The sequence below is a fragment of the Marmota flaviventris genome, chromosome 2 (assembly GCF_047511675.1).
Source record: "Marmota flaviventris isolate mMarFla1 chromosome 2, mMarFla1.hap1, whole genome shotgun sequence".
NCBI lineage: Eukaryota > Metazoa > Chordata > Mammalia > Rodentia > Sciuridae > Marmota > Marmota flaviventris.
The window spans coordinates 27519204-27544597 of NC_092499.1; the positions used below are offsets into that span (position 1 = coordinate 27519204).

At 41.0% G+C, this 25394-nt stretch overlaps 1 protein-coding gene across 8 annotated transcripts in view; it reads right to left on the minus strand.

Moving 5' to 3' along the window:
- Ttll5 (tubulin tyrosine ligase like 5) overlaps positions 1–25394 on the minus strand; it is a 261390-nt gene that overhangs the window by 109880 nt on the left and 126116 nt on the right. For all 8 annotated transcript variants that reach the window (XM_071607650.1, XM_071607651.1, XM_071607649.1 and 5 more), the window contains one exon: positions 10349–10503. In XM_071607650.1, the coding sequence (XP_071463751.1) occupies positions 10349–10503 (155 nt within the window). The remainder of the gene's footprint in view (positions 1–10348; positions 10504–25394) is intronic.

Genomic DNA, 25394 nt, shown 5'->3' on the forward strand with positions numbered 1-25394 from the left:
ACTTCCTAATCCCCCAATACCAACTTTTAGTTACAGGACTAAGAAATATCCATTACAGGTAATAATTTCAGTCTATCACTTGAACCTCAGAGGGTTTTGACTAATTATTTCCAACAGAAACATCAACCTTCTCTCCTCTTCTTCTCTTCATCTGTCGGTAGCCTGAACACAACCTGGGACTGAGTGTGAACCCTGCCTTTAACCCTTCCTCTGTAGAGCTGTATCCTTCCGCTCAGTGCAGACCTTTTGGATCATGAACTGCAGTGAATTCCAATGCCCCTTGAAGTCAAACAGTTTGTACTTTACACACAAAAATGTTAAGTACACTTCCCTGCTGACCTGTCAACCCTAGCTTAATAGGAGCATGAATCAAAATTCTTTGATTCTTTCACAGATCCTCACACAGTGACAGGCACCAAGTAAATGTGTAATCATCACCTAACTGATGCACATCAGCCTCGTGGCTTCTCAAGCCCCGTCCACCCTTCTAGGTCACCTCCCATCTTTTTTTCCTTGAACTTTTTGCCAGCTTCTCCAGCTACAGTGATCACTTTCTCTTCTAAATTCTCACACCAGAGTATAATCCCCCTGTTCAACACTAAAGCACATATTCCTTTATAGTATTTACATTAGTAACTCACATGATTACTAATTTTCTTCCTAGAGGACAGGAGGAATCTTATCCAAAAGAGCTCCTTCAGAGCCCTGCCTAACACTTTGCATTTTGGAGATATTCAATAATTCCATGTTAACTCTGGGGGGAAATGTTATTTGAACAAATATCAGATAAAACTATTCCCCAGATGAAACATTTAGTTACACCATCTCTATTAAAAAAGAAAACTTTTTTTTTTTAGCTTAAGAGAGCTTTCATTTCAAATTTAAAATAAATTTGGTGGAGCAGGCAAGGGCAAGACAATTATATTTTAATGTGGAAAATCTTGAATAAAGCCCAGCTTTCACAGGATGTGGCTCAGTGGCGGGGCACTTGCCCAGCAAGGTCCTGGGTTCGAACCCCAGTACCTCCAAAAGAAGAAAACATCCAGTCTTCATCCTGTCACATGGAGAAAAAGAGCCTTCCAACAGCTGAGCATTCTTGTCCTCTTGACTGTAATCATGTCACTTGTTCTAACAATTGGTAAAAACGAAGAGCTGAGGTCCTGCATACATTCACTTGTACTCCAATAATTATTTTCTAGTGTCTTCTTAACCGTCCCCATATCCCCTGTGTTTTTATTATTTTATGACAATTGGGCAGACTTGGTTTGATTGTACCCATGGACTGGGAGAAGGGCCAGGTGAACTGATGCTTCCAGAGTGTCTCCACACCCGCATTCTGCGTGCATTCAGCTGGCTGGTGTTGGAGACTTGTGGCGGGGGTAGATTTATGGGGCCTGGGGCCATCCTACAGGGCAGCCACTATGGTGGTGAGCATCCTCCAGCAGCTTGCAGAGTCCCCTGAGACTTCGGTCTTCCCTGAGGAGGCTTGGCATCCCATTTCCAGACCCAATCAGGCAACACTTGGCCTTGGTGGCTCTGGTGCAGTCACCTCCCAGCCTGTGTGAACTGGCTGCCATCTTTTTCAATTATTTTAATCTACTAAATATTTAATAAAGAAGGTGACAAATATTTTGGAGCTTATAGCAGTGTTGGGTACCTTCCCAAGATGCGTAAGGCAATGGTGGGTTCAAGCAGCTAGTAAGAGGTCTGAGAGGCCTAAACAACAGGGGAAGGTCTTTCCATTTTCTTTGGTGTGAACCAGTGCAGAACATGGCATGCTCTCCTCCAACCTTTAGGTCCTTGCCCATTATTAACCCCCTTTAAGGCTTCCTTACCTGCTATGCTATGCTTTCTCATCTAAATTCTAGTCATATCATTAAGACTCATTTATATTTCATTCTCCTCAGAGAAAGACAGGAAAACTTTTTTTTTTTTTTTTTGGCATTGGGGATTGAACCCAGGAGCACCTAATCACGGAGTCACATCCCCCGACCCTTTTTATATTTTATTTAGAGACAGGGTCTCACTAAGTTGCTTAGAGCCTTGCTAAGTTGCTGAGGCTGGCTTTGAACTAGCGATCCTCCTGCCTCAGCCTCCCAAGCTGCTGGGATTACAGGCAAGCACCACTGTGCCTGGCATGTAAAACTTATTTAAGAAACAGTCCAAATGTGGTATTATTGTATTTGAAGCCAAATTAATAAAGTCTTAGCCTGATAATTAATGAAAACTACAAATCACAAATTTACTGCCTCTGAAGCATAAGCACACTCTAAATAAGACAAGAGCTCTGTTGCCTATTATGAATACCTGAGCCTGCAGGGGGTGGGACAGTTTGAACCTCTAAGCTCTCTGCTGCTTCTCTTCCAGCACTAGTCCTACTCTCACCTCCCAAAGAAAGTTGGCTCCTTGTTTAAATAAGATTTTCAGCTTAGCTTCTTTTAGTTATCTTTCTTTTAGGGGCATTTTAATGGTTTGTAATCACTAATATATAAACACTTGCTTCACACAATAAATATAAATATGATGACTGACTCTTAGTCTTAAGATTCAGCATTACTACTTTTTCGGCAATGATGCTACATGTGAGTAGTGACCAGCTGATTCTTTTTTTTTTAAGTATTGTTATTAGTTGTTGATGGACCTTTATTTATTTATTTATTTATTTATTTATTTGTTTGTTTGTTTATATGCCGTACTGAGAATGGAACTCAGTGCCTTACACATGCTAGGCAAGAGCTCTACCACCAAGCCACAAAACCAGCCCTGTGACAGGTAGATTCTGAAGTAGGTACCAAATTACTCTGTGTTGCAAATACTATATTCCAAGCAAGTCCAATTGAACATTTCTCTCTTTTAAGGAAGGAAGGAAGGGAACTAAACTTTTTAAAAAATATTTATTTTTTAGGGCTGGGGTTGTGGCTCAGCAGAAGAGCACCTGGCTAGCACATGTGAGGCCCTGGGTTTGATCCTCAGAATCACATAAAAATAAAGATTGTGTCCAACTACAACTAAAAAATAATTATTTATTTATTTTAGCTGTAGTTGGACACAATACTTTTATTTTATATATTTACTTCTATGTGCTGAGGATCGAACCCAGGGCCTTACACATGCTAGGCAAGCGCTCTACAGCTGAGCCACAACCCTAGCCCCGGGAACTAAAATTTATCAAGAACCTACATCAAAACTTTCCTCCTCAGAGCTGCTGCAGGGAAGATCCAACTTTTATTCCTTTTCAGGTGCTATAGTTCTGTTGTTTTCTTCTATTAAAACACAGATGCAAGGATTTTTCCTTTTAGCCTCTGAAAACTCTAAAACTTAAGGGGGAAAAGCTCTATTTTTTATCTATACTTAGTAATATGCGGGCAGTCTTTTAAAGAGAAAAAAGGGCAGAAGGGTGCATGAGATCTTTGGTTCAAGGTTCAGGAAAGCTGGCTCGTCTTCCTTCCAAAATTTGTTTAGTCAACACCAGGTAGCTTTAAAATGGACCATCAGGGTTTCTCCCTAGGAGTGGGAAAGAAAGCTACAGTGTCTTCTCACCAATGTGATTGTTTCCAAGCTCTTTCAAGGCTGGTAAAACACCATTAACTTTCAAGGATAGAGGCTAATAGAAAAAAAAAAAAACATTTAAGAAGAGAATTAAACTGAATTACAAATGAAGCAACTCTAATATATAGTAGGCCTTAAGTATCTGTAGGCGTCAACGAAATTTGGATCAAAAATATTCTAAAAATTGTGTCTGTACTGAACATGTACAAACTTTTTCCCTTGTTGTTATTCCCTAAATAATTCAGGATAATAGTTTATTAAACGGCATTTACATCATGTTAGTTATTACAAGTAATCTGGAGAGTCACAGTACATGGGGGATTGCGTAGACTATATACAACTACAGCATTTTATGTGAGGGACCTGAGATTCCCAAATTTTGTTACCTGTAGGGGTCCTGGAGCCAATCCCCTATGGCTACTGAGGGATGGCTGTAATTCCTGATTCTAGAAAGAGTCTTCTATGGAGCTTTGTCATTCAGGTCTAGTAAAACCAAAATAATCATCAATTTTTGATAGCTATTAAAACTGTAAGGGAAGCAGTTAAATAAGATGGAAACTTGCCTCTAACAAGGACTCATGCACCCACACACATGTTCATTCAGAGGAAACGTAAGGTAGTTTATCTTTAATATTTTGGGGTGAGTAGGAGGTGGCGAAGGAGGCAAACAAATCTAGAAAAACTGACACTGGTAATATAAAGCAATCCGCATTTTATTTCCACTTGTGGATAAGAAAGATCCACTGCTTTTACTGCTAATGCGAGGCCCCAAGTTCCCAAAGCTACATTGTCACAGCCCTGGAATGGTGGCCAGCCGGCCAGCTATCTTGGGCCCATTTCCTAGGTTTATTAACACTGCCTCAAATGGCAGGAGCCAGTCATTCTGGCCTGGGCACACTGATGACACTCAGCTCCCTTGGTGGATGAGGAGCTGGGGAACCTGTGACCGAGCCTGAAATGCCACAGAATACAGCCCTTGAAAGGGTACGTGACTGGCTGCAGGAGAAAAGCAGCACATGAATTTCAGACAGAACCAAACGTTTTACTCAGTGGGAAGAAACAGTGAGAGTTAAGACTCACAAAGAAGGAGGTCAGGCAAACTTTATTTTATGGGAAAGAACGAAGGAGACGGAGTGAAATATCACTTCTACAGAACTCTGAACATGAAAGAGCTGGGCTTTTTTTTTTTTTTTTGGTCCCCTTCCCCCACAAGTAGTTTCTTTTTGTGATTGTGCTCTTTGGCTAAAGAACATTGTTTATTTAACAGGATAAAGTACGAAATTATAAGCTCCAAACTCCTCCAGAGAAAAACTCTCCCAAAGCTCGACCCCCAGGATGGATGGAAAATATGAGTGTTTACTGGCTGGAACATGGAGTTGGGATGGAAATTTCAACATTCAGAAGATAGCAGAGAGGAAGGCCTGCTGTGCAGAGAGAAGCCACCCTTCCACAAGGGCCAGAGGAAAGGAAGAGTCTCTTGGGCCCATTCTGATGCCTTCCCATCACCCGCTGCACGGGCGCCTCTGCACAGTGCAGCCTGGTCCAGAGTGCTGCCCGGGGCAGGGGACTATTCTCTCTAAACTGGGCACCAAACTAAGTGGTGGAGCAACACTGCAACCCAAGCAAGTCCAATTTTAAGTTTCTTTCCTTCTTTTATTTACTTTTTTTTTTTTTTTTTCTGGAAAGTGAACTAAGGGTTATCAATATCCTACACCAAAACCCAGGCACTGTGCTGGCTAATTTCACATATACAACTCAACTTAATCTTTAACAACTTAATGAGGCAAGTGTTAATTATGCACATTTTTAAAAAGATGGGGAAATTGTGGCTCTGAGATGCCAAGTAACATACCCAAGGTCACATACACAATATCACAAACCCAGGTCTGTCTGACTTAATGAAGTCCTTTCCCTCTCCACCTCACTACATCCCAGCAAGTGTCACTGGTCACTTGCTTTTATGTTTTTTATTTTTTAATTTCAGTTATATGGAATTGGTTCAAGTTGGTGGCATGCTTTTAAAGAAAGAGAAACACTGCAGGACTGGTTCCAGAATAATGCCCTCACACATAGGGAAAGATCGGACCTTGTCGTTTAAGTCACTGTACAATTTTTGCAGAACTGTGGGGGCTGTCTTGGAAATTCTTCATTGTTTACCTTCTTTTTCTGTAGTAAAAAGCACATAATTTATATTTAGTACCTAATCATTTTTATGTGTATAGTCCAGGAGTGTTAAGTACATTTATATTGTTCTACGACAGGTCTCTAGAACATTTTCGTTGTGCAAAACTGAAACCCTATACTCATTAAACAAGAAGTCCCCCTCCTCACTCCCCCTAGTCCTTGGCAACCACCTTCCTGTGTTGTTTCTGTGCTCTTGACCACTTTAGGTACCTCACATGAGCAGACTCATATGTTATTTGTCCTCTTGTGAATGGCTCATTTCACTTCGTGTACAACCCAATTGTAGCCCATCACGGGGCAGGACTGAATTCCTACATGCTCTTCCTGACAATCTTTCTTCTAATTGTGCAATGAAATTGAGATCTTTGTTACCTGCTGCCAGATACTGTTCTCTAATTGCTTCATGTGTACCATGGATCCTACCTAGCACCCAACCTTGCATTGAGAACATGGAAATTCTGTGAGATCAGGAAATGCTCTATTTATTGCTATTCCCCAGCAGCAAACAATGCCTGACATACAGAAAATGCATAGGACACATTTTTTTTTTAAGTTGTTGATGGACTTTATTGTCTTTATTTTTATGTGGTGCTGAGGATCGAATCCAGTGTCTTACGCATGCTAGGTGAGCACGCTACCACTGAGCCACAACCTCAGCCCCATAGGGCATATTTTTAAAAGAAATTACAGGCTGGGGCTGTAGCTCAGGGACAGAGCACTTGCCTAATATACGTGAGGCAATGGGTTTGATCCTTAGCACCATATACAAATAAAATAGAGGCATTCTGTCCATCTACAACTACAAAAAAAAAAAAAAAGAAAGAAAGAAATTAACAAACCCGTTGTTTTTGAGAACTGACTCTGAGAAGTCAGAGACTTGAATCTCCAGCAACATTTGTAAGAAATAATCTAAAGGAAGGGAGAAGAGTATTAGCTCAACTGGAATCAGAAGCTCTGAAAAATATCTTCCTAAAAATTATGTATGGCAGGACAGCAAACTCTTTGATCAACTACTAAAGAGTAGAAGGACAGGGTAACATCAAAAAGGGCCCCAAATCTCTAAGATTTCCCATTCTTCCATAGAATTCAAAATTCTGACACACAGATGTTCACTGGAGAGTGGGAGCTGGCCAGGCCAGCAGCCATGCCCACAGAGCCCTGCCCTATCACAAAAAGCAGGAACCAACTTGTGGCTGCCCTCTTTTGTCAACTTCCCCCACCTTTAATATCGAGGAACAGACAAATCCCCAGGATGCGTGTGTGAAAAAGCCAGAGATGGATAAAAATAACCCAGTGACAAATGCTGAAGAACATACAAAGGGGCCGAAGCCAGACGTTCGTGGGATTCCCTGACAGCTCCATCCACAAGGAAGGGCTGGGCTGGAAAAAACAGGGCCTCAGGTTCCTGCCAAGCTGTCTGAGGCCCTGTCCTTCCCAAATCATTCCAAGCAGCAGCCAAGACTTCACAGTAACCCTTCCAGGTCTCACAAAGAAAAATGCACTCTGAACCCACGGAGGGCTCCTCACCTAGAAAACTCTCCTCCCTGGCACGGCCCCATTCCATGGGAGGCTGGCAGGAATGAGGGGATGCCGCAAACATCAGTTCTCAGCTCCTAATGACTCCCCATGTGCCCAGAAAACGGATAATTAAAAGGCAGCTCAAAGAATCCAACTTTTCTCATTGGCTAAAGAAAAGCTGAAATACCCAGGTATCAGAATCCAGAGACCGGAAACATGGCTTAAAGAAAAAAGAGGTCATAAACGTGTGGTACCTGCATCCTGGAGTCCCTGCTGTATAATTCTAAGCTGGCCTTGCTTGGAGGCACACCTCAGGCTTCTAAGCATGTGACTGCATTTGGCCCTAACTCCTCTCTCTTCTGGAGAATGGCCTGCAATTAATCTCACTTATTACCTCTGAAAGTAACAACAGAGGAATGGCTGGCCAAGTCCAACTCCCGAGTGTCTAGGGAACTGCAGGCTGCGTGGCCAGGCCTCAGACTGTCTGGGCAAGTTGTGGGCTCTTTGCCTTCCTCTCCCACAACAAAGCCTGAACAGGGACTCCAGACAGACCAAAGGAACCAGGGGATTTGAGGAGCTGGGTTGAGCTCACACTGACCCAATGGGAGACGACAGCCCTGAGGCTACATTTGGGGTGGTTTCCAACAGCGGGGGAAGAACAAGGTTTGTCTGGTGAAAACTTGTGTGATCCATAAAATTGAGAACAATGGCAACACCATGGGGAAATGAAAAATAACACTATTTGCAGAGTTCTCGTGAGTCACCAGTTTTCATTCCTGTGGCTACCAAGTCACTGAATTCTCCGAGACGGAGAGATGAAAAGTACAGCCAGCAGCGGGCTTCTCGCTACTTCCCATTACACTTCACAGGCAGCCTCGAGTTGAGTGAGTTAGCAGAGTTTATCAGCACTGGAATTCACTGCTGCATTTGTAGAAAAACTAGTAAGAGTACCTTTTATTTACCTAGCCCCCACTTCAGGGAGATCAAAGTGCTTTAAGGGCGATCTAAAAGCTCTCAAAATAGGCCAGTTTACATGTAAGTATGCCTACCCAATAAAAAGATTCAATGAATAGCTTAGGGTCACTTAGTGTCAAAACCAGTAATAAAACTCACATCTCTAAGCTGTGAGTCCCATATTCACCAAACTTAGTCACCCTCACTACAAAGGAAAAACAATAAGAGACTAAATAAATATCCACAAAAGAGGGACTTACCAGGTAGGAATGGAAATCAGAAGGAGCCCTGTGTTGGTGCCCTGGCCAGGGCCCGCAGCCCCTCCAGCTCTGGAAGGACTAAGGACTCTCTTGGGGCTGCTGGACTAAAACTCCCAAGCTGAGCCTCCAGCTGTCCTGGCAAGCAGAGGTCACCTGGGGGCAGTGGAAGATTCCCCAGGGCTATGGGGGACCCACTGGGACCTCACCACTGGCTGGAGGCAAAGAGAGGGCTGTTGTGGGTACAACTAAGGCAAAAAGGAAGCACCGAGGGATTTCTTGGGGTTGCGTTCTAGCTGCAAGGGCTCTGATGTAAACCGGATAGTGCGCCACTCCACCGCAACCCAGGGAGCACTTTGGCTGGGAGAAAGTCACTCCTGGTGCTGCTGTAGATCCCTGTAGGTCCACAGATCCCACCATACTGCATCTCACCAATAGCAGGTGCTTCCAAGAAAGCTCTCCACCCAGCCATAATTTTTGTTATCCCCTCATTCTATCTACAAGTATAAAAAGTGCTAAAACTCTTCTTCTCCAAAATGTGGACTTTTGACGTTCTGTTTACAGTATGGAAAATGCCTTATAGCCTTGTCAAACAGAATATTCAAGATTGTAATGAAAGTGTTCTCCATAGGAACAGGCTCTGAGTTTCACATGAAAATGGAATATTTGGAAACATTTATATAGAAAATAAAGCTCTATGGAATAAACAGAACTTTTTTATAACTTGTATTTCAAGGAATGTGGTTACTCAGAAGATTATAAATCACCAAATAAGACTTCTCTTGTGAAAAGAACTGTATAGAGGAAGTCCCATCTCAAACAGTTGTGCCCCTTGGTCTCCAACTCTGCATGAAAATTCTCAACTGAGATAACTCTTTGCACATCGACCACAATGACGGTGGCTCTGAGAGCCATCGTCCCAGGGTGAGATGCGATGTGCTTTTGTTTATGCTGCTTCCCAGGCAGAGTTTCTGGTCCCAAATCAGCTCCTTAAGAAGTTAATTCTGATACCAAGTGATATTTGAATAATAATCAAGTATTTCCTCCACACCCAGGTCTTTGGTCCCCCCTCCTAAGCTCAGGGCAAAGCAGCAAAGAAGAGAGAGAGGCCGGCACAGGGTGAGGACTCACTGGGACACCTGGGGTAGAGCTTTTTTATTTGGAGGGAACAAAATCTCCATGGCCAGAGACATCACTGGTCACATTTCTCTCCAGCTCATTAGACTCAGGGACTGATGCAATTTAATCTACTAAAGGAAGATGCAGTGAGAACTCACTTCTTAGATTTTTTTTATACAGGAATACTTAAAATATAGAATGAGACCAGAATTTAATACAGTGATTTTTTTTTTAATTCATAAGTTGTTTGCCTTATGGCCAGAATCTATTTGTATTTTACAAATTGCTACTTCTCTCTACATAACAGACTATTTCCTTCCCTCCTCCCAAATGGGATCAAGAACCTGTTTTGAGTTTAATTATATAACCTATATGAAAACATAAAAAACAAATATGTCCTCCAAAGGAAAAAAAAAAGAGTTCAAAGTCACTGAAACACAATGGAGATGTGGCTCAGTGACAGAGAGTCTCTGTGTTCAATCCCCAGTATCACAAAAACAAACAGGAGATTCCAGGAGGCAAGGATAAAATGCCAAAATTCAGAACATGAAAATGTTGACTGGAAGTAAGGATTAACTATAGCATCCATCCAGAAGTGATTTTCTTAACTACATCAGAAATTTCCTTTCCATTTGATTTTCTTGAAAGTTGTCTTACAAATAAAATGAGCATCCACCTTACTAGAGCTCAGAGTGGGAAGGGCCTGATTGCCTGGGACACAGCCCCTCCCATGCAACTCAACGCTATCTCCAGGGTCCTTCACGTACCTGCTTCCAGGGGGGCTGGAGTGGTTCTCTGTAGCGTGGGGGTCTGACTGTATGGACCATGTTGGACCAGTAGGACTGAGGACAGGTCGGAGGCTGGGGGGAGTTGAAGCACTGCTTCTGTTTATGACACCACTTGCCAAATTCAGGTTTGTTACCTAGAAATGAAGTGAAGGAAATAACCTGATTAAAAGTGTCATAAAAAATACATCAGAACAATCAAGTCTAAGAGATGCTGACTCATCTGAGCTGAAGCTGTGGCTGTGACAAAGGCACACAGGAGAGGATGGCTTCTGTGCACAAAGAACAAAGGCAAGGATGGCGACTGCCCTTGTAAGTGCACGTGGGCTTATTCTGCTCCTACTATGTGCAAGACACTGGTCTGAGCTAGGTGCTGCAAAAAACTAAGCCAAGTAATAAAAACAACAAGGATGACTGGGCATTTATTTACTCTGGCCCTTGTTTCCTCATCTGTAAATGCTTAATAGACTTTATTTATAAATAATGATTATTATCATAATAAACAAAGAACTCAGTGATTTATAAAAAAATGAAGTGTCAATAAAAATGGGCATTGACTTCCATAAATAATTTGTGAAAACATAATTTGCATAAGTGATTGGCCAATTAAACATTTTTAAACTAATTTGCATTGCTAAATGTAAATCATACAAAAGAAATGCAAATTAGAAAGATACAGTAAGTTAAAAGTACAATTTTTGTGTGTCACATTGCTAAACAGTAATAAAAAAGACATATACAACAATGACAAAGGGTGAAATCAGGTATTGTGTAATTATAAATTGATAGAATTTTTCTAGGAATCAATTTTGCAATATATTACTAAAGTACAATACGTGTATACTTGGATGCCATAATCTAGCTCTTAGGAGTTATAAGAAAAAAAATGCTGATGATTAATGACAGTGTTACAAAAGCAATCAATATTAGAATTTACTATGAGTCAACTTCTGCGTAAATGAGTACATCACACATATCTCATAAATCAACTCAAGTGTGGTAAAAAATACTATTATAACCCTCATTTTACACAGAAGAAAACTGAGGTTTAGGATTGCATGAGGCCTGGGAATGGGTGTGAGGAGCAGAATTTGAGCATGGTCTTTGGAGCTCCAGGCCTGTGTTCTTACTCACCACAGTGAACAGATATGGCAAAGCTTTTAATGTTGAAAAGGAGATCTAAATAGCCAACAATATTGTCAAATAGGTTTTCTCTTTCCATGTAAAAGGGTATTATTTATTCATTAACAGTTTTTGAAAAATAATTATACAGGAACATGCTGATAACTCAAAAAAAATTGTGATAGTTAAAAACCACAACACAAAACTGTATACCATAGGTGCAAACTTCCTTAACCATAAACACACACACAAGAGGGGAGGGGAGGGGAGGGGGAATAGTAGAGGATAGGAAAGGCAGCAGAACACAACAGACACTAGTATGGCAATATGTAAATCAATGGATGTGTAACTGATGTGATTCTGCAATCTGTATATGGGGTAAAAATGGGAGTTCATAACCCACTTGAATCAAAGTGTGAAATATGATATATCAAGAACTATGTAATGTTTTGAACAACCAACAATAAAAAATTAAAAAAAAAAGACTGGAAATAAAAATTCAGAATATACAGCATTTATCTCTTATTAGTAACTTATTTTCTTTCTTATAATTTACCTATATTATCCAAATTTTCTATAGTGGGCATTTATTGCTTTTATAATCCAGAACATTCTTACTTATTTTTAAGGTGGTGCTGGGAATCAAACCCAGTGTCTCACACATGCTAGGCAAGTGCTCTCCCACTGAGGCACAGCCCCAGCCCGAGAACATTCTTTTTAGTTATTATGACAAATTCATATGTGAGGAGATAAGCTTAAAACCTGGGCAGTGGTAGTGGAATCAAAGAAGAAAGGTTGGTTGTGAAAAGCATTTCAAAGTCAGATTAGTGGAGGATGCTGCAAGGGTTTTGACAGAAACTCAGAGAAGAATGATCTAGATTTAAATTCCAAGCAAAATGTACTCCTATAAAATGTCCTAAGTAATAATTTTGACATTTACAAATGAAAAGAATTCTAGATTTTGTTAATGACCTGAAAATTCTGAAGGAAAAAAATTCATTTTTAGTAACAGCACAGTGCTTCCTTCCTAGTTAGAGAAGTTGGTAAGTGAAAGAAATCCAGGACTATGTCTTCACACCAAAAAAACTCAAAATAATTTTCTTGGACAGAAAGCTGTTCTCCATAGGTCAGGAGCATCTGTGGAGGCTGGGTGTGGGACCCTCTGGCTGCTGCACCCTCCAGAGTAGACCAGGCTTTAGAAGAAGCCTCCTTAGCCAATCCCTTGGCATTCTGACCTGCTTTCTGCAGGTATCAGGTGCAGAAGCAAGGCGCAGAGTGATTAAAGGACAAGAAGATAGTCACAAATCACAGTAGTACCTCTTCCCTGGTCCCCAGTTTTCCTTTGAAGTATATCGTCTTTCTTCCTGGACCCTGGAGGCAACAGAGGTCAGGCCCTTAGACAATGAAAAGGCCCCCTGTGGGACTGACCCCTCTCACTTGCCTGCCCTCTGAACTCACACACCAGGCCTTTTAAATTAGATGTGATCTTGCTGTTTGGAGAAAAACTATCAAGTGAGAAAGGTCTTTATGATAACTAACAGCTGTGCCAAACACTTAACAAAGGAGGCTTAATAATGACTTATAGTGGAATATCAACAGAACAGAATGTGCACACTTTAGTATGAATGCTATTGTCTAGTGAACAAAATGGATAGGCGAGAACAGATTTGGTCATCTCCTATCTTTTAGCAGGGCAACCCCTAATTTAAACATCATTCTTTATTTCCTCACAGTTAACACTTGTCAGACACTCACTGTATGCCATGTAGTAGACGTCCTCACATTATCTTGATGTGTGTTATCTCATTTAATCCTAAGCAATGCCTCTGAAAAAGGTTTACTATTACTCCATTTTACCAAGGAGGAAATGAAAGTCTAGAAAGGCTGAACAGCTAGACCAAAGTCACACACCCACTAAGTGGGAAGGCCAAGATCAGAACAGAGAGTGTCTGACTCTGAGTACACGGGATGTACTTTCCCAAATGATACAGTTCAACATTTAGGGCCCTACAGTAGTGATCAGGCACTCTGGATTTTATAATCCACTTACCCTGTTACTCATGGAGGTAGATACCATTACACCCCATTTCACAGAGAAGAAACTAAGGCTCAGAGAGGTTATGGTAAGTAATTGACTCAAAGTCACATAATAGTTCTAGAACGAGTACAAGTTGTTGGCTGTAGGCCAACAATCCTAGTATAATCCTATTTGTCCTAAATTATTAGAGATTTTTTTTAAAAAACCCTCTGATATAGACCTCAAAATCCAGAAGCAGTGATTATACAAGGATCAGTAATACCAACTTTTCCTTCTTTCCCTCAAATTCAGTTGTCAACTTTTCCCCTTCATCACAGGACATTAAAAGAAATAAAAGAAAAAATCATCCTCATCAACTAATTTTGTTCCTTAGCAGGTGAAAAGTGGCATGAACATGTAACAAATTTTGAGTTACTGGATTTTTTTATTCATGTAACAACCATTCCTTATTTCATGGATAATCCAAGAACTGGCAGCTATCTTGTGACTCAGAAGGCTGAGACAGTAAGATTGTAAGTTCAAGACTAGCCTGGGGCAAATTAGCTAGATCCTGTCTCAAAAAATAAAAAGTGCTGGGGATGTAGCTCAGCGCAGCATTCCTGGGTTCAATCCCCAGTACCACACACACGCACACACAAAAGCTGGCAGCTGTTGTAATTTCTTTTTACAAAAAAGTAAAAAACACTACTATTAGTTTAAGAAACAGCAAAAGTGACTGTTTCAAGTCAGCTTTTTTTGCTGCTGTGACTAAAGGACCCAAAGAACACAATCGTAGGAAAGGAAGAGTTTATTTAAGAGCTCACAGTTTCAGACGTTTCAATCCATGGACAGCAAGCTCCATTCCTCCGGGCTCAAGGAGAGACAAGGCAGAGGAGCATGGCAGAGGGAAGCAGCTCACATAACCATGAGGAAGCAGAGAGACGTTTCCACTTGCCAGATACAAATATATACCCCAAAGCCACACCTCACCATTTCAGTTACCACTCAGTTAATCCCACCAGGGATTAATTCACTGATTAGATTAAGGCGAGAGCCAATGATTTCTCCTCCAAACCTTCTTGTGCATTGTCTCACATGTGAGCTTTTCGGGGACACCACATCTAAACTATAGCAGTGACCTCTACTTAGGAATGAGAAAACTTTACAGGATTCTTACCTCTTTCTCTCTATATATAGTATTTATGCTTAAAAAAAAATCAATACAAACCCCCTTCTTTCTGTAGTAAGTGGTTAACAACCCACCTCTCTACTCTATTCTTAGCCCTGTGGTCTGTCTAGAAGATACTACCACATACACCAGCCCTCATACCAGCTCTGCCTTCCTTCTGCAATTCAGGGCTGCCTTCAATGTGGCTCCAGAATCATCTTCTTTTTTTTTTTTTTATTGGCAGTAGAATCCATTTTGACATCATTATACAAGCATGAAATATATCTCGTTCTAATTCAGATCCCAGTACCTCTTCTTCCCTTTCCCTCTCCCCACCCCTGGGGTTCCTTCTTTCTGCCATTTACATATATTATAAAAATTAATTTCTTATGGGTGTGCACATGGTAAGATTCACTGTGGTGTATTCATATATGTACAAAGGAAAGTATGTCAGATTCATTTCATTGTCTTTCCTTTTCCCATCCTCTACCTTCCCTTCATTCCCCTTTGTCAAATTCAGTTAATTTCTAACGCTCTCCCTTGTTGTAAGTTAGCTTCCACATATCAGAGAAAACATTCGTTAGTTTTTGGGGATTGGCTTATTTCATTTAACATGATAATCTCCAGATTCATCCATTTATGGCAAATGCCGTAAAGTCATTCTTCTTTATGGCTGAGTGATATTCCACTGTGTATATATGTTTTCTTTATGCAGTTCTCTAAGTTTAGGAGAGCGTCATATAAAAGAAGGTTTTCTGATAATGAAAATTTTCTGTAATCTGCACTGTCCAATCCTGCAGTCACTAGCCACATGTTCTTAATACACACTTCAAGTGTGGCTGAGAAACTCGATTCTCAGCTTTACCTTGAAGTTTTAAATTCATTTTATTAGACTATAAACCTCCAGAGCCTTGATCAAGATCTGGATAAATCTTATGGGTACAGGTTTATACCTGCTAAACTTTACTTCACTGAAATTATCTCTAGATTAAACTAAGGAAACCTCTGATCCTTCCTTCCAGTTTCCCAGTCTATTCCAGATTGGGCAGGAGTCACTGAACTAAAATGGAGTCAAGCATTAATTTTGGCCCTAAAATCATCCTGTCTTAGGTGTCTATGCTGTGTCTGCTTCTCTGTCCATCTACATTTCTGCAGGTAACATTATATAAAACCAGCTTTGATCAGATGAAAAGAAAGTGATAGACAGCACTTAGGGGTACTAGATATGCAATAATAATCAAGATTTCATTGCTGCTGGGTGCAGTGGCACATGCCTGTAATCCCAGAGGCTCAGGAGGCTGAGGCAGGAAGATTTCGAGTTCACAGCCAGTCTGAGCAATTAGTGAGGTCCTAACGCAACTCAGGGAGATGCTGTTTCTAAATAAAATATAAAAAAGGCTGGGGATGTGGCTCAGTGGTTAAGTGCCCCTGGGTTCAATTCTTGGTACCCTCCCCCTCCCAAAATTTTCACTGGTATAGGATTTTTTTTTTTTTTTAAAAGGACAGCCTTATAGCACATAAAAAGACAGTGACACTTGCAAAATCAGTGGCTCATCATTTTTGTTAGTAGTATTAGGCTATTAACATGGAGGTCATAGCTATGGGATCTGTTGGCTTCTCTGGGCTAATAACTAGAATTTAGCCTATTAAATTTAGGCTGGCAAATGAAATTCATACGAACAGTCATAAATTTGTGTCATTGATCATAATAGGGCCTGGAAGACAAAGGACAGTTTAAAAGTCATTTTTATTCAAAGGATCATGCCCAGTTGATAATGGATAGACATCTTTATGTGCAAAGTGCAGCACACACATAAAAGAACCTTATAAATCTGCATTTGGAGCTTTAAGATCTTCTACCATGGTCAATGTTTATGCAACAATGATACTTTTCAGATTCTACTACAATAATAGTAATAATAACAAAACCATATTATCACTAACAATAGACAAAATCATAGAATTTGCAGGGAAATGGATGGCATTAGAGCAGATTATGCTAAGTGAAGCTAGCCAATCCCTAAAAAACAAATGCCAAATGTCTTCTTTGATATAAGGAGAGTAACTGGGAACAGAGTAGGGACAAAGAGCATGAGAAGATTAACATTAAACAGGGATGAGAGGTGGGAGGGAAAGGGAGAGAGAAGGGAAATTGCATGGAAATGGAAGGAGACCTTCAGGGTTATACAAAATTACATACAAGAGGAAGTGAGGGGAAAGGGAAAAATAATACAAGGGGGAGAAATGAATGACAGTAGAGGGGGTAGAGAGAGAAGAGGGGAGGGGAGGGGAGGGGAGGGGGGATAGTAGAGGATAGGAAAGGCAGCAGAATACAACAGACACTAGTATGGAAACATGTAAATCAATGGTTGTGTAACTGATATGATTCTGCAATCTGTATATGGGGTAAAAATGGGAGTTCATAACCCACTTGAATCAAAGTGTGAAATATGATATGTCAAGAACTATGTAATGTTTTGAACAACCAACAATAAAAAATTTAAAAAAAAAAACAATAGCTAAATTTACCAAATACTTTGTTGCAGACATTACTCTAAGCCAATTATATGCATACTGAATTAATTTTTAGGACAGCTAGCCCAGGAAACTGAAATTGAGCAGTAAAATAACTTCAAGAACAAATGTGTCAGTCCTCAGGTTCAACTCCTGGTCTTCCTAATGCATGACCTCTCAATCTTGTAGTTCTGACCACTGTATCACGCCCACTGCCTGGTACCACTGAGCCTTGCTACTTATAGTTTCAGTCTGTAGACCAGCAGCATTTGCTTTACTGGGAACTTGTTCAAAATGCTGAATCTCAGCCCAGCCTCAGTGAACCACAATCCACACTTAACAAGATCCACAGGTAATTCACTGCCTTGCAAAGCAGTCATTTTCTACTACCCCCTATTATAAGGTGGTAGAAAATAAAAGGAGAAAACAGGAAGGAGGAACCGTTCACTGCTTCCTGTCCTCTATAAACCCCAAGGGATCTTCCAACAAATAGCAGACATGCCTTTGATAGGGTGAGGACCAAGATGTAAAACAACAAAGGGAACGGGGTGAGAAAATTGTTCCATCAGGAACTATTTCTCAACTTTGTTCAGATGCTTAAACTTTAAAAGGAGTAGTAATTAAATATGTCTAGAATGCAAAAGTGGATAAACAGTTTTATAACAAACTTCAGAAAATTCTAAGACTGCTTATTATGCTGCCATGAGAAATGGTGACTATTAAAAAAATAAATAAAAGATATTTAAGCCTAAAAACAATGTGCTCATTTCCCTAAGCCTCCACCCGAGCCTTCCCTGGGCTGGTGTGCTGCATGAATGACTGTCTGTGGGAAAGCTGGCCACCAGGGCCTTCCTCCTCCTAAGCCTCGGGCCTGCTTGACAGATGTCTCTTCCTGGCTCTCCTCCTCTTGCTCTGCTCCCACTCTCCCGGAGCAGCTTATGCAGATGTTCCACTCCCCTTCCCTGCCTCATGTCCATTGCCACGGTGACCTCACTGCATTTTTTCTTTTAGTACCAGAACACTGTTTATTTTAGAGGCAGCCTTCCGAATAAGGCAGGTGAGCAAATATCTAAATGTGTGGGGTAGGGACACATTGCATGCATTCCATCTAGACAGGTGTTTAAATTATAGCAGGAATAAATACAGGTGATGGATTGAAAGGGGGTAGGAGAAACAGAGAAGGAGGCCAATTTCCGGTGCCTGGCCCGCCCAAGTGTTACTGCTTGTTACTGCTGTTTGCTAAAAGTAGCACTGCTGCCAGCATTATAATTAAAATATCATGGCATTGCCCCTGATGGATTCCCAGAATACACCCTCATCCACCAGACGCATAACCTTTGATATTCAAAGAAGGGCCAGGGACAGGCCCAACTAGATCACCCTCACTGAAGTTTCATGCTCTACAAATACTGCAGTCCCAAATGCTCAAAAGAAGCTCAAATGCAAAGATAATTAAATAAAGAATTACTATATTGCCTACCATAGGCAAGGCCTTCAGTGAAGTCCTAAGGTGTATACAGATAAAAATGTGGCCTCTGCCCTCAAGCCATGTAGGAATTAATAATCTAGTAGGCAGTACAAACCCTAAGACAAAAAGCAATATTTAACATTTCCAGAAAGTAGCAGTGCTAAGGAAATGAAAGAAGGCCTTTTCACTAGGCCTAAAAGGATAGGGAGAAGGAAAGGAGGAATTCAGAGACAGACAAGCAGGAAGGTTGAGAAATGGAAGGCTAATTTGGTGAAAAAAGGATGACTGAGAGAAACACCTTGAAACATCCTTGAAAGCCAAACTATTGGTTCTACCCTGGATCTAGTAGATGAGAGTAAGCTCCTCAAAGGTTCTCACAGAACAGGGCCAGACAGGAACTGTGGTCAAGGTAGGGAACACCAGTGCTGTTAGCTGGGATGAGCTGGAAGAGGCTGAGGTCAGTTGAGTCACAACAGCCAGGTGAGCCAGGACAAGGCTGAGACACAGGGCAGCTCTTGCTGATCTCCTCTCCCTTCCCGACCAAGCTAAGGGAGAGAGCTGAGCCTCAGAACTGCAGATACGGGTCTGTAATCTGATGGTAAAAACTCTTGAGTTCACACATTCACGGTTTTCTTTTCAGATCTGCCCTTTTTTGGATTATATCTTCCCATGTAGCTGGTAAGGCAATATGGAGCTGCCTGCTTTTCAAAAAGTGAAGGTCAAAATGTGGGCATCTGATGCCAGTTTTGGTGTAGGGGCAAAAGGGAAAATGTGTTTTTCCTTAGATTGATCTTCCCTTGCCTTTCTTTAACAGTAAGATGGTTTAAGAATCAAGATTAAAGGATGAGTGTGTGTGTGTGTGTGGGGGGGGGAGTGGCAGGAGGACAATCAGATGTGGCTTTAGGCCTGATGGGAAAGGAAGATGTCAGATCATAAACTTTGTAGCCCAAGTCACCACAGCTAGGGATGATACTGGAGTATGGAGCCAAAAACCTTACAGTAATTTACAGAAAGCCCCCACCCCCAGAAGATTCTCTGTGGGCATCTCCTCTTGAACCTCAAGGTAGTGATTCTGGATTCTAGCCACAGTTCTCTCTGGATCAGTGTTTAACAGCTATGTGTCTAATAACTTTCAAGCTCCACCAAGGAAAAACAAATTCAAACAAAGTGATATTTTGAGGTGGTGAGGTTTTTAGTAGAGGTTGAAAAAATAACAGGTTAATGAAAAAAATTAACCTCAAGTCCCCCAGCAGGGAGCCTAAGCCGCACCTGCCTCTGTGTATGCACACTCCATCTTTCGTGCTGTCAGTTCCTTAAGGACAGACACTCCACACCCAGCAGACAACAGTTCCACACTTCTCTTAGGTATGGCCTGCCTACAAATGTAGAGGCAAAAATCCTTCTCTGACCAGGACTCTGCAGTTAACACAGTACCAAGGTTTAGCACTGCTGCTTTGGAAAAACACAAGAGACAAATATATAAATAGCTGCGCCAGGAGAGGCAGAGGTTAGCCCCCACCTAGAAACAAAAAGCAGAAGCTTCCAGCCCTCATATTACACTCTTACATATCCTAATGTCAAATTTATTCCTCATAAAGGATCTCCCTCCACTGGGAACAACATCATCCATTAAATTTCTTCAACAGCACAGTGATAAGGCTGAAGATGGTGTGTGAGCTGTCATTTTTTAAAAAAAATCAATAAAAAATAACATTGTATAAGGGAAAAAAAGATGGTGTGTGCCATGTTTTGTATTATAATTGCAAATTTATTTATTTTTTTAAAATCTCACCTCACAAACCACAAGATGCTTTATGACTGGGGACTGTAACTTATTCACTGTGTCTATCTCAAGAACTTGGCCCAGTAGGCACAAATTCACTTACATTCCTTTAGTATCCACATGGGATTGGTTATAGGACCCCAGATATCAAAATCTGAGTATGCTCAAGTCCCTTATATAAAAATGATGAATGTTGGGGTGACCACTCAGTGCTACAGCCCTTGCCTACAGGCCTTGTGTGTGTGAGGCCCGGAGTTCAATCCCCAGAGGTGGGGGGGCGGGGGGCGGGGGGGGGAAGGTGAAATATCTATGTACAATTTGTGCACAACCTCCTGTATACTTTAAATTATCTTTAGATCCTATAATACCTCATACAATGTCAATGCCATGAACATTGTTATGCTGTATTCTTTAAGGAATAATGACAAGAAAAAATGTGTGTACATGTTCAGTACAGATTAGTTTTTTTCCAAGTATTTTCGATCTATAGTTGGTTGAAACCAAGGATGCAGAACCCACAGATACAGAGGGCTAAATGAGTGGGTCTTGCCCCAAGATATTCCAGCAAAGCATCTTGGCAAGGATCCTTCTACTCCCAAACACACACCCTTTCTGCAGTTAGCTCACAATTTCACAGTGAGCAGAAAAGTGGTTAATGTCACTGGAAGGCTAGCAAGGAAATTAGAGGTTCCAAATTACCTCTTTCTGCACAGACCACAAAGGAGACACAGCTTTGAAATTAAAGGAAATAAAATAATCAGTGACTAGAGTGAGGGGTAAGTGTTGCTCTTGCTAGTGTCTGGCATAATTTTAGAGATGATTTCTGCCTGGTCTTAAAGTCTTGGGCAAGGTTCTTGAATGAATGAAATAATAGCTTTGACATACAGATTTTGTCCCATGTCTGTACAATATGTATACTATATCTGTGTCTTCATGGCCCTGAAACTGCAACGGCCTAGCAAACCATTGTGATTCACTCAAATGAAGTTCAAATTTCATTCATCTTATTTATCAAAATGGAAATGAAAATTCAACGTCAAAGATTTAGTTAATGGCTTAACATAGGGACATTTGATGACATGGCGTTTCCAGTGCAGCTTTTAACCTTCTTGTAGCTCAATTTCCTCATCAAAACATGGTCCATAAAATCTTAAGACATCTTTCTCTTTTGGGGGGAGGGGGGACAGTAACACAGGGGTGCTCTACCACTGAGCTATACAGAGCTTTACTAAGTTGCTGAGGCTGGCCCAGAACTTGGAATACTCCTGATTCAGCCTCCCAAGTACCTAGAATTACAAGCTTACATAGAAAAATTTTAGATTTCTTGTCCAAGGAGATCTAAAGATGGTGTTTTACAAGATTATTTCACAAATTAAAGCAAATATTTTTTCAGACACCATCTCTGGTCTTGGCATCCTTTCAAGTAGTAAGGAAGAACAATAAAAATAATCCTCGTCTTCATGGAAATTACAGCCTAATAGGGACACCACTGAAATATATAAAGAATATGTGAGGCAAAGATGATTACAGATTGGTCCAGACTAATTTGTTGCTATTTATGGCCATATATTACCTCAAAGATTCTGGAGGTTCTAAACTTGGGAGTCCAAGTGTCCATGGGGCACCAAGAGGGAACCTGGGTATATGGGGGGAGGGGGCGTCAATAAACTCTTTCAAACTGAATACAAATTTCTAAGTTTGCACATTTTTTTCAGGAGGAAGAATGCAGCTTTAATTAGATTCTTAAAGGGAATACTTGGACTAATATAAATTTGTCTGATTCTATATTCACATTATTTTCAGAAGCATGCCAGTATCATTTGAGAATAATGTTCTCTGCAGTGTTTATATAAAGGCTCAGCAGAACATGACTGGATCAAATGAATATGCCGTGAAAGCGTTCGTTCCACCGGTCAAGAGGCTCTCAGTGACCGAGAAAAGGGAAATGCAGTGGCTGCTTTCCTGACTTGTTTCAGTGTGTGTCCCCAGAGCAAAGGGGAAGCCCTTGAATGGGAAACACCGCTCTCTATTCACTCATTTTCAAGGAAATGGAAAACTCAAAGTTCCATGTTGGCCCTTAGTGTAAGATTTCCATCACTGGAGAATATCCTTAATCAATGATATGAGAAGAACCATCCTTAAACAGTTACACTTTAAATACTCTTGCAAGGGCACTTCAAGAGCATTTATGAAGACACTAGCCACAACAACCAATAAACATGTTTTAAGGCAGTTTCAATTCCTTTTTGAATTTCTGTGTGCTAATAAAATGAACATCAAATTTACACTCCCATAACCATGAGATAAGGGTTATGATGTTAATTGTATTTTAAAAGGGGTTAGGAAAAGCAGGGAATCTCCAGCACCACCAACATATTAGCACCAAACTCACAGCATAGCTTCCCTCTCAACTTCATCACTTACAGAATACACATACACATAAACACGTTTAGTGCTCCACAATCCAGTAAGCGTTCCAGATTAAGATTTTTCCAAAGACTTTCCTGGGATGGGAACCTGATAAAATGGTCAAGTCTCTTTCAGATTTTGTGAGTTGATGTGGGCTGCTGCCTCCAGGATAAGTAGATCCACACTTATTGCTTCTCTGGTGATTAACAAAGGTGGATTTTTGCCTGCTCAAAAGAATTAGTTGACTATCCCATTAAATAATCTGATAAGGAATGATAAGAAGTTCACACAATACACAACTGATAATCTAGGCAGAGCCCCACATTTCTCAACCTGCTTCAGGGTGGGCAGTCATGAAAACCCAGAGGAAGTTCCATTCCCAGTCTCTGAACAGGCTCAAGCACTGGCGTGGCCACAACTCTGCAGCAATGTCACAGGAAGCAGCAGGCTGACAGCATTACACTCAGTCGTTTTAGTCTAATGAGAGGTTTGACTCTTGACTCAAAAAGAGAAAAAGGCAGGAAAACACTGAAGTAAAAGACATGCTGTCAGACAGACCTGACTTTGAGTCTTGTATAGTCTCTTGCCATTTGTCTGACCTTAGGAGAGTCACTTATGCTGCCAGCTTCTATTTCTTCATCTTCATAAGTTGAGAAAGAAAAAAAAAAAGTACTTTTCTCATGGGGCTAAAGAGATAATGCAGGGAAAGTCCCAAGTTCACGACTAATACAAAGTAGGTGTCTGATTAATATCAGCTGCATTAGCACGAAGGGCAGGGGTGGTATTATCAATGGAAAAAAAAAAAAAAAGGAAAGCAATAGTTTTAAAAGACAATGTAAAAGTTGATAAAAAGCAGAAGAGAAATTCTTTTCCATTTAGCAAGCATACAATGAATGTCTACCATTGAAGGCAAGGTGTTAGGTTAGAAAGAACTGCCACCATGTGGTTTAAAGCCAAACAAGAAAGAAGAGATGCAAAACCACTAACAGACCTGTTACAGAGAGTGACTAACAAAGGTGTGTCATTCTTAAAGAAAAGGGGGACAATAAAACATCATATCCTTGAATAACCTTTTCCATTCCTAAAAATCTAGCCAAGTTAAGGGAACAATGAAAGTGGGTCTGGGCCTGAATGTCCAGATATATACTGTCTTGAACATAGCTTTCTCTGGCATATGCTGGGAATCAGAGCGACTCAGTGTGATCTGTAGAAAGCTACTTTCTTTCTTACATCTCTGTCAGGACAGTTTGTCCTTGGGATACCGGTGGTACAAGCAAACTAAGCAAGCCAATGCTGATGATGTCAGTGCTTCTAAAGCCTAACATAAAATCACCTCTTTCAGTGGGGATTGGTGCAGAACTGAAGTAGAAAGGACATACCACTTATCCAGTCAGAAAAAATGCTGTGCAGGAGAAGAGATTTTACCTGGCAAAACACTATGAGGGATGGAGGTGCTATCTGTAAGCAGTTCTCAATGAAGCCTTATGCCTTATATCCTGTCTCCAGGTATTTTCTGTGTTTTTTTGGCAACCTATCTCTCTGCTCTGATACAAAGGCTATGGATTAACACAGGGCTAAAGGAGCACACAGAATAGAAAGACGACTTCAGGCTGGGAGATTAAGGGGTTCTTTTTTTTTTTTTTTTTGGTACTGGGGATTAAACTCAGGGATGCTCGACAATTGAGCCACATCCTCAGCCCTATTTTGTATTTTATTTAGAGACAGGGTCTCACTGAGTTGCTTAGCATCTCGCTTTTGCAGAGGTTGGCTATGAACCTTCGATCCTCCTGCCTCAGCCTCCTGAGCCGCTGGGATTACAGGTGTGCGCCACCAGGCCCAGCTAGGGAGTTCTTCATTTAATTATTCAAAAATATCAGAGCTCACAGATATAGAGAGCCAACTGTGCTACCCACTAGTCACATTCTGAGGTAGTAAAGGACACTGCCCTCAAGGAGTTCACTATCAGCCATACTGATACACACAGTGTGATGGAGAAACGGCACACATGTGAGTGCAGGGCCTCTATGCTGAGCCTGGGTGGAAGTGAACATCAGATGTGGTGACTGGGAAACGTTTTTCATGAGAAGATGGTGTGAACTAAGGCAGGGAAACTAACAGAAAGTCTAGCTGAGCCACACAGAAACCTGGGTGATAGGAGAGAGACAGGCAGCAGAAGCAGCCTGGAGCCAGATTCTAAATAAAGGCTTAGAATAACATTTAATAGCTTGGGCTTCACATCATAGACAACAGGAAGCCCCCTTGAGATTCTGGAGCAGAGGATTACCATGATCAGACTGGTGATTTACAAAGAGTCCTTCAGAGTAAAGACGAGGGTGAACAGGAGGAGATTGGCCCAGAGACCATTTAGGAGGTAATTGCAGCTGTCCATTTGAGAGATAATGAAGGCCTTTAACAGGGCAGTGAATGTAAAAGTGAAACAGAGAAGATATACAGCAGAGATACTGTAAAGAAAATGTACAAGTCTTGGCAACCGCTTGGACAGAGAGAATGAGGAAACAAAGAGGCACTGATAATCGCATCTCCAAA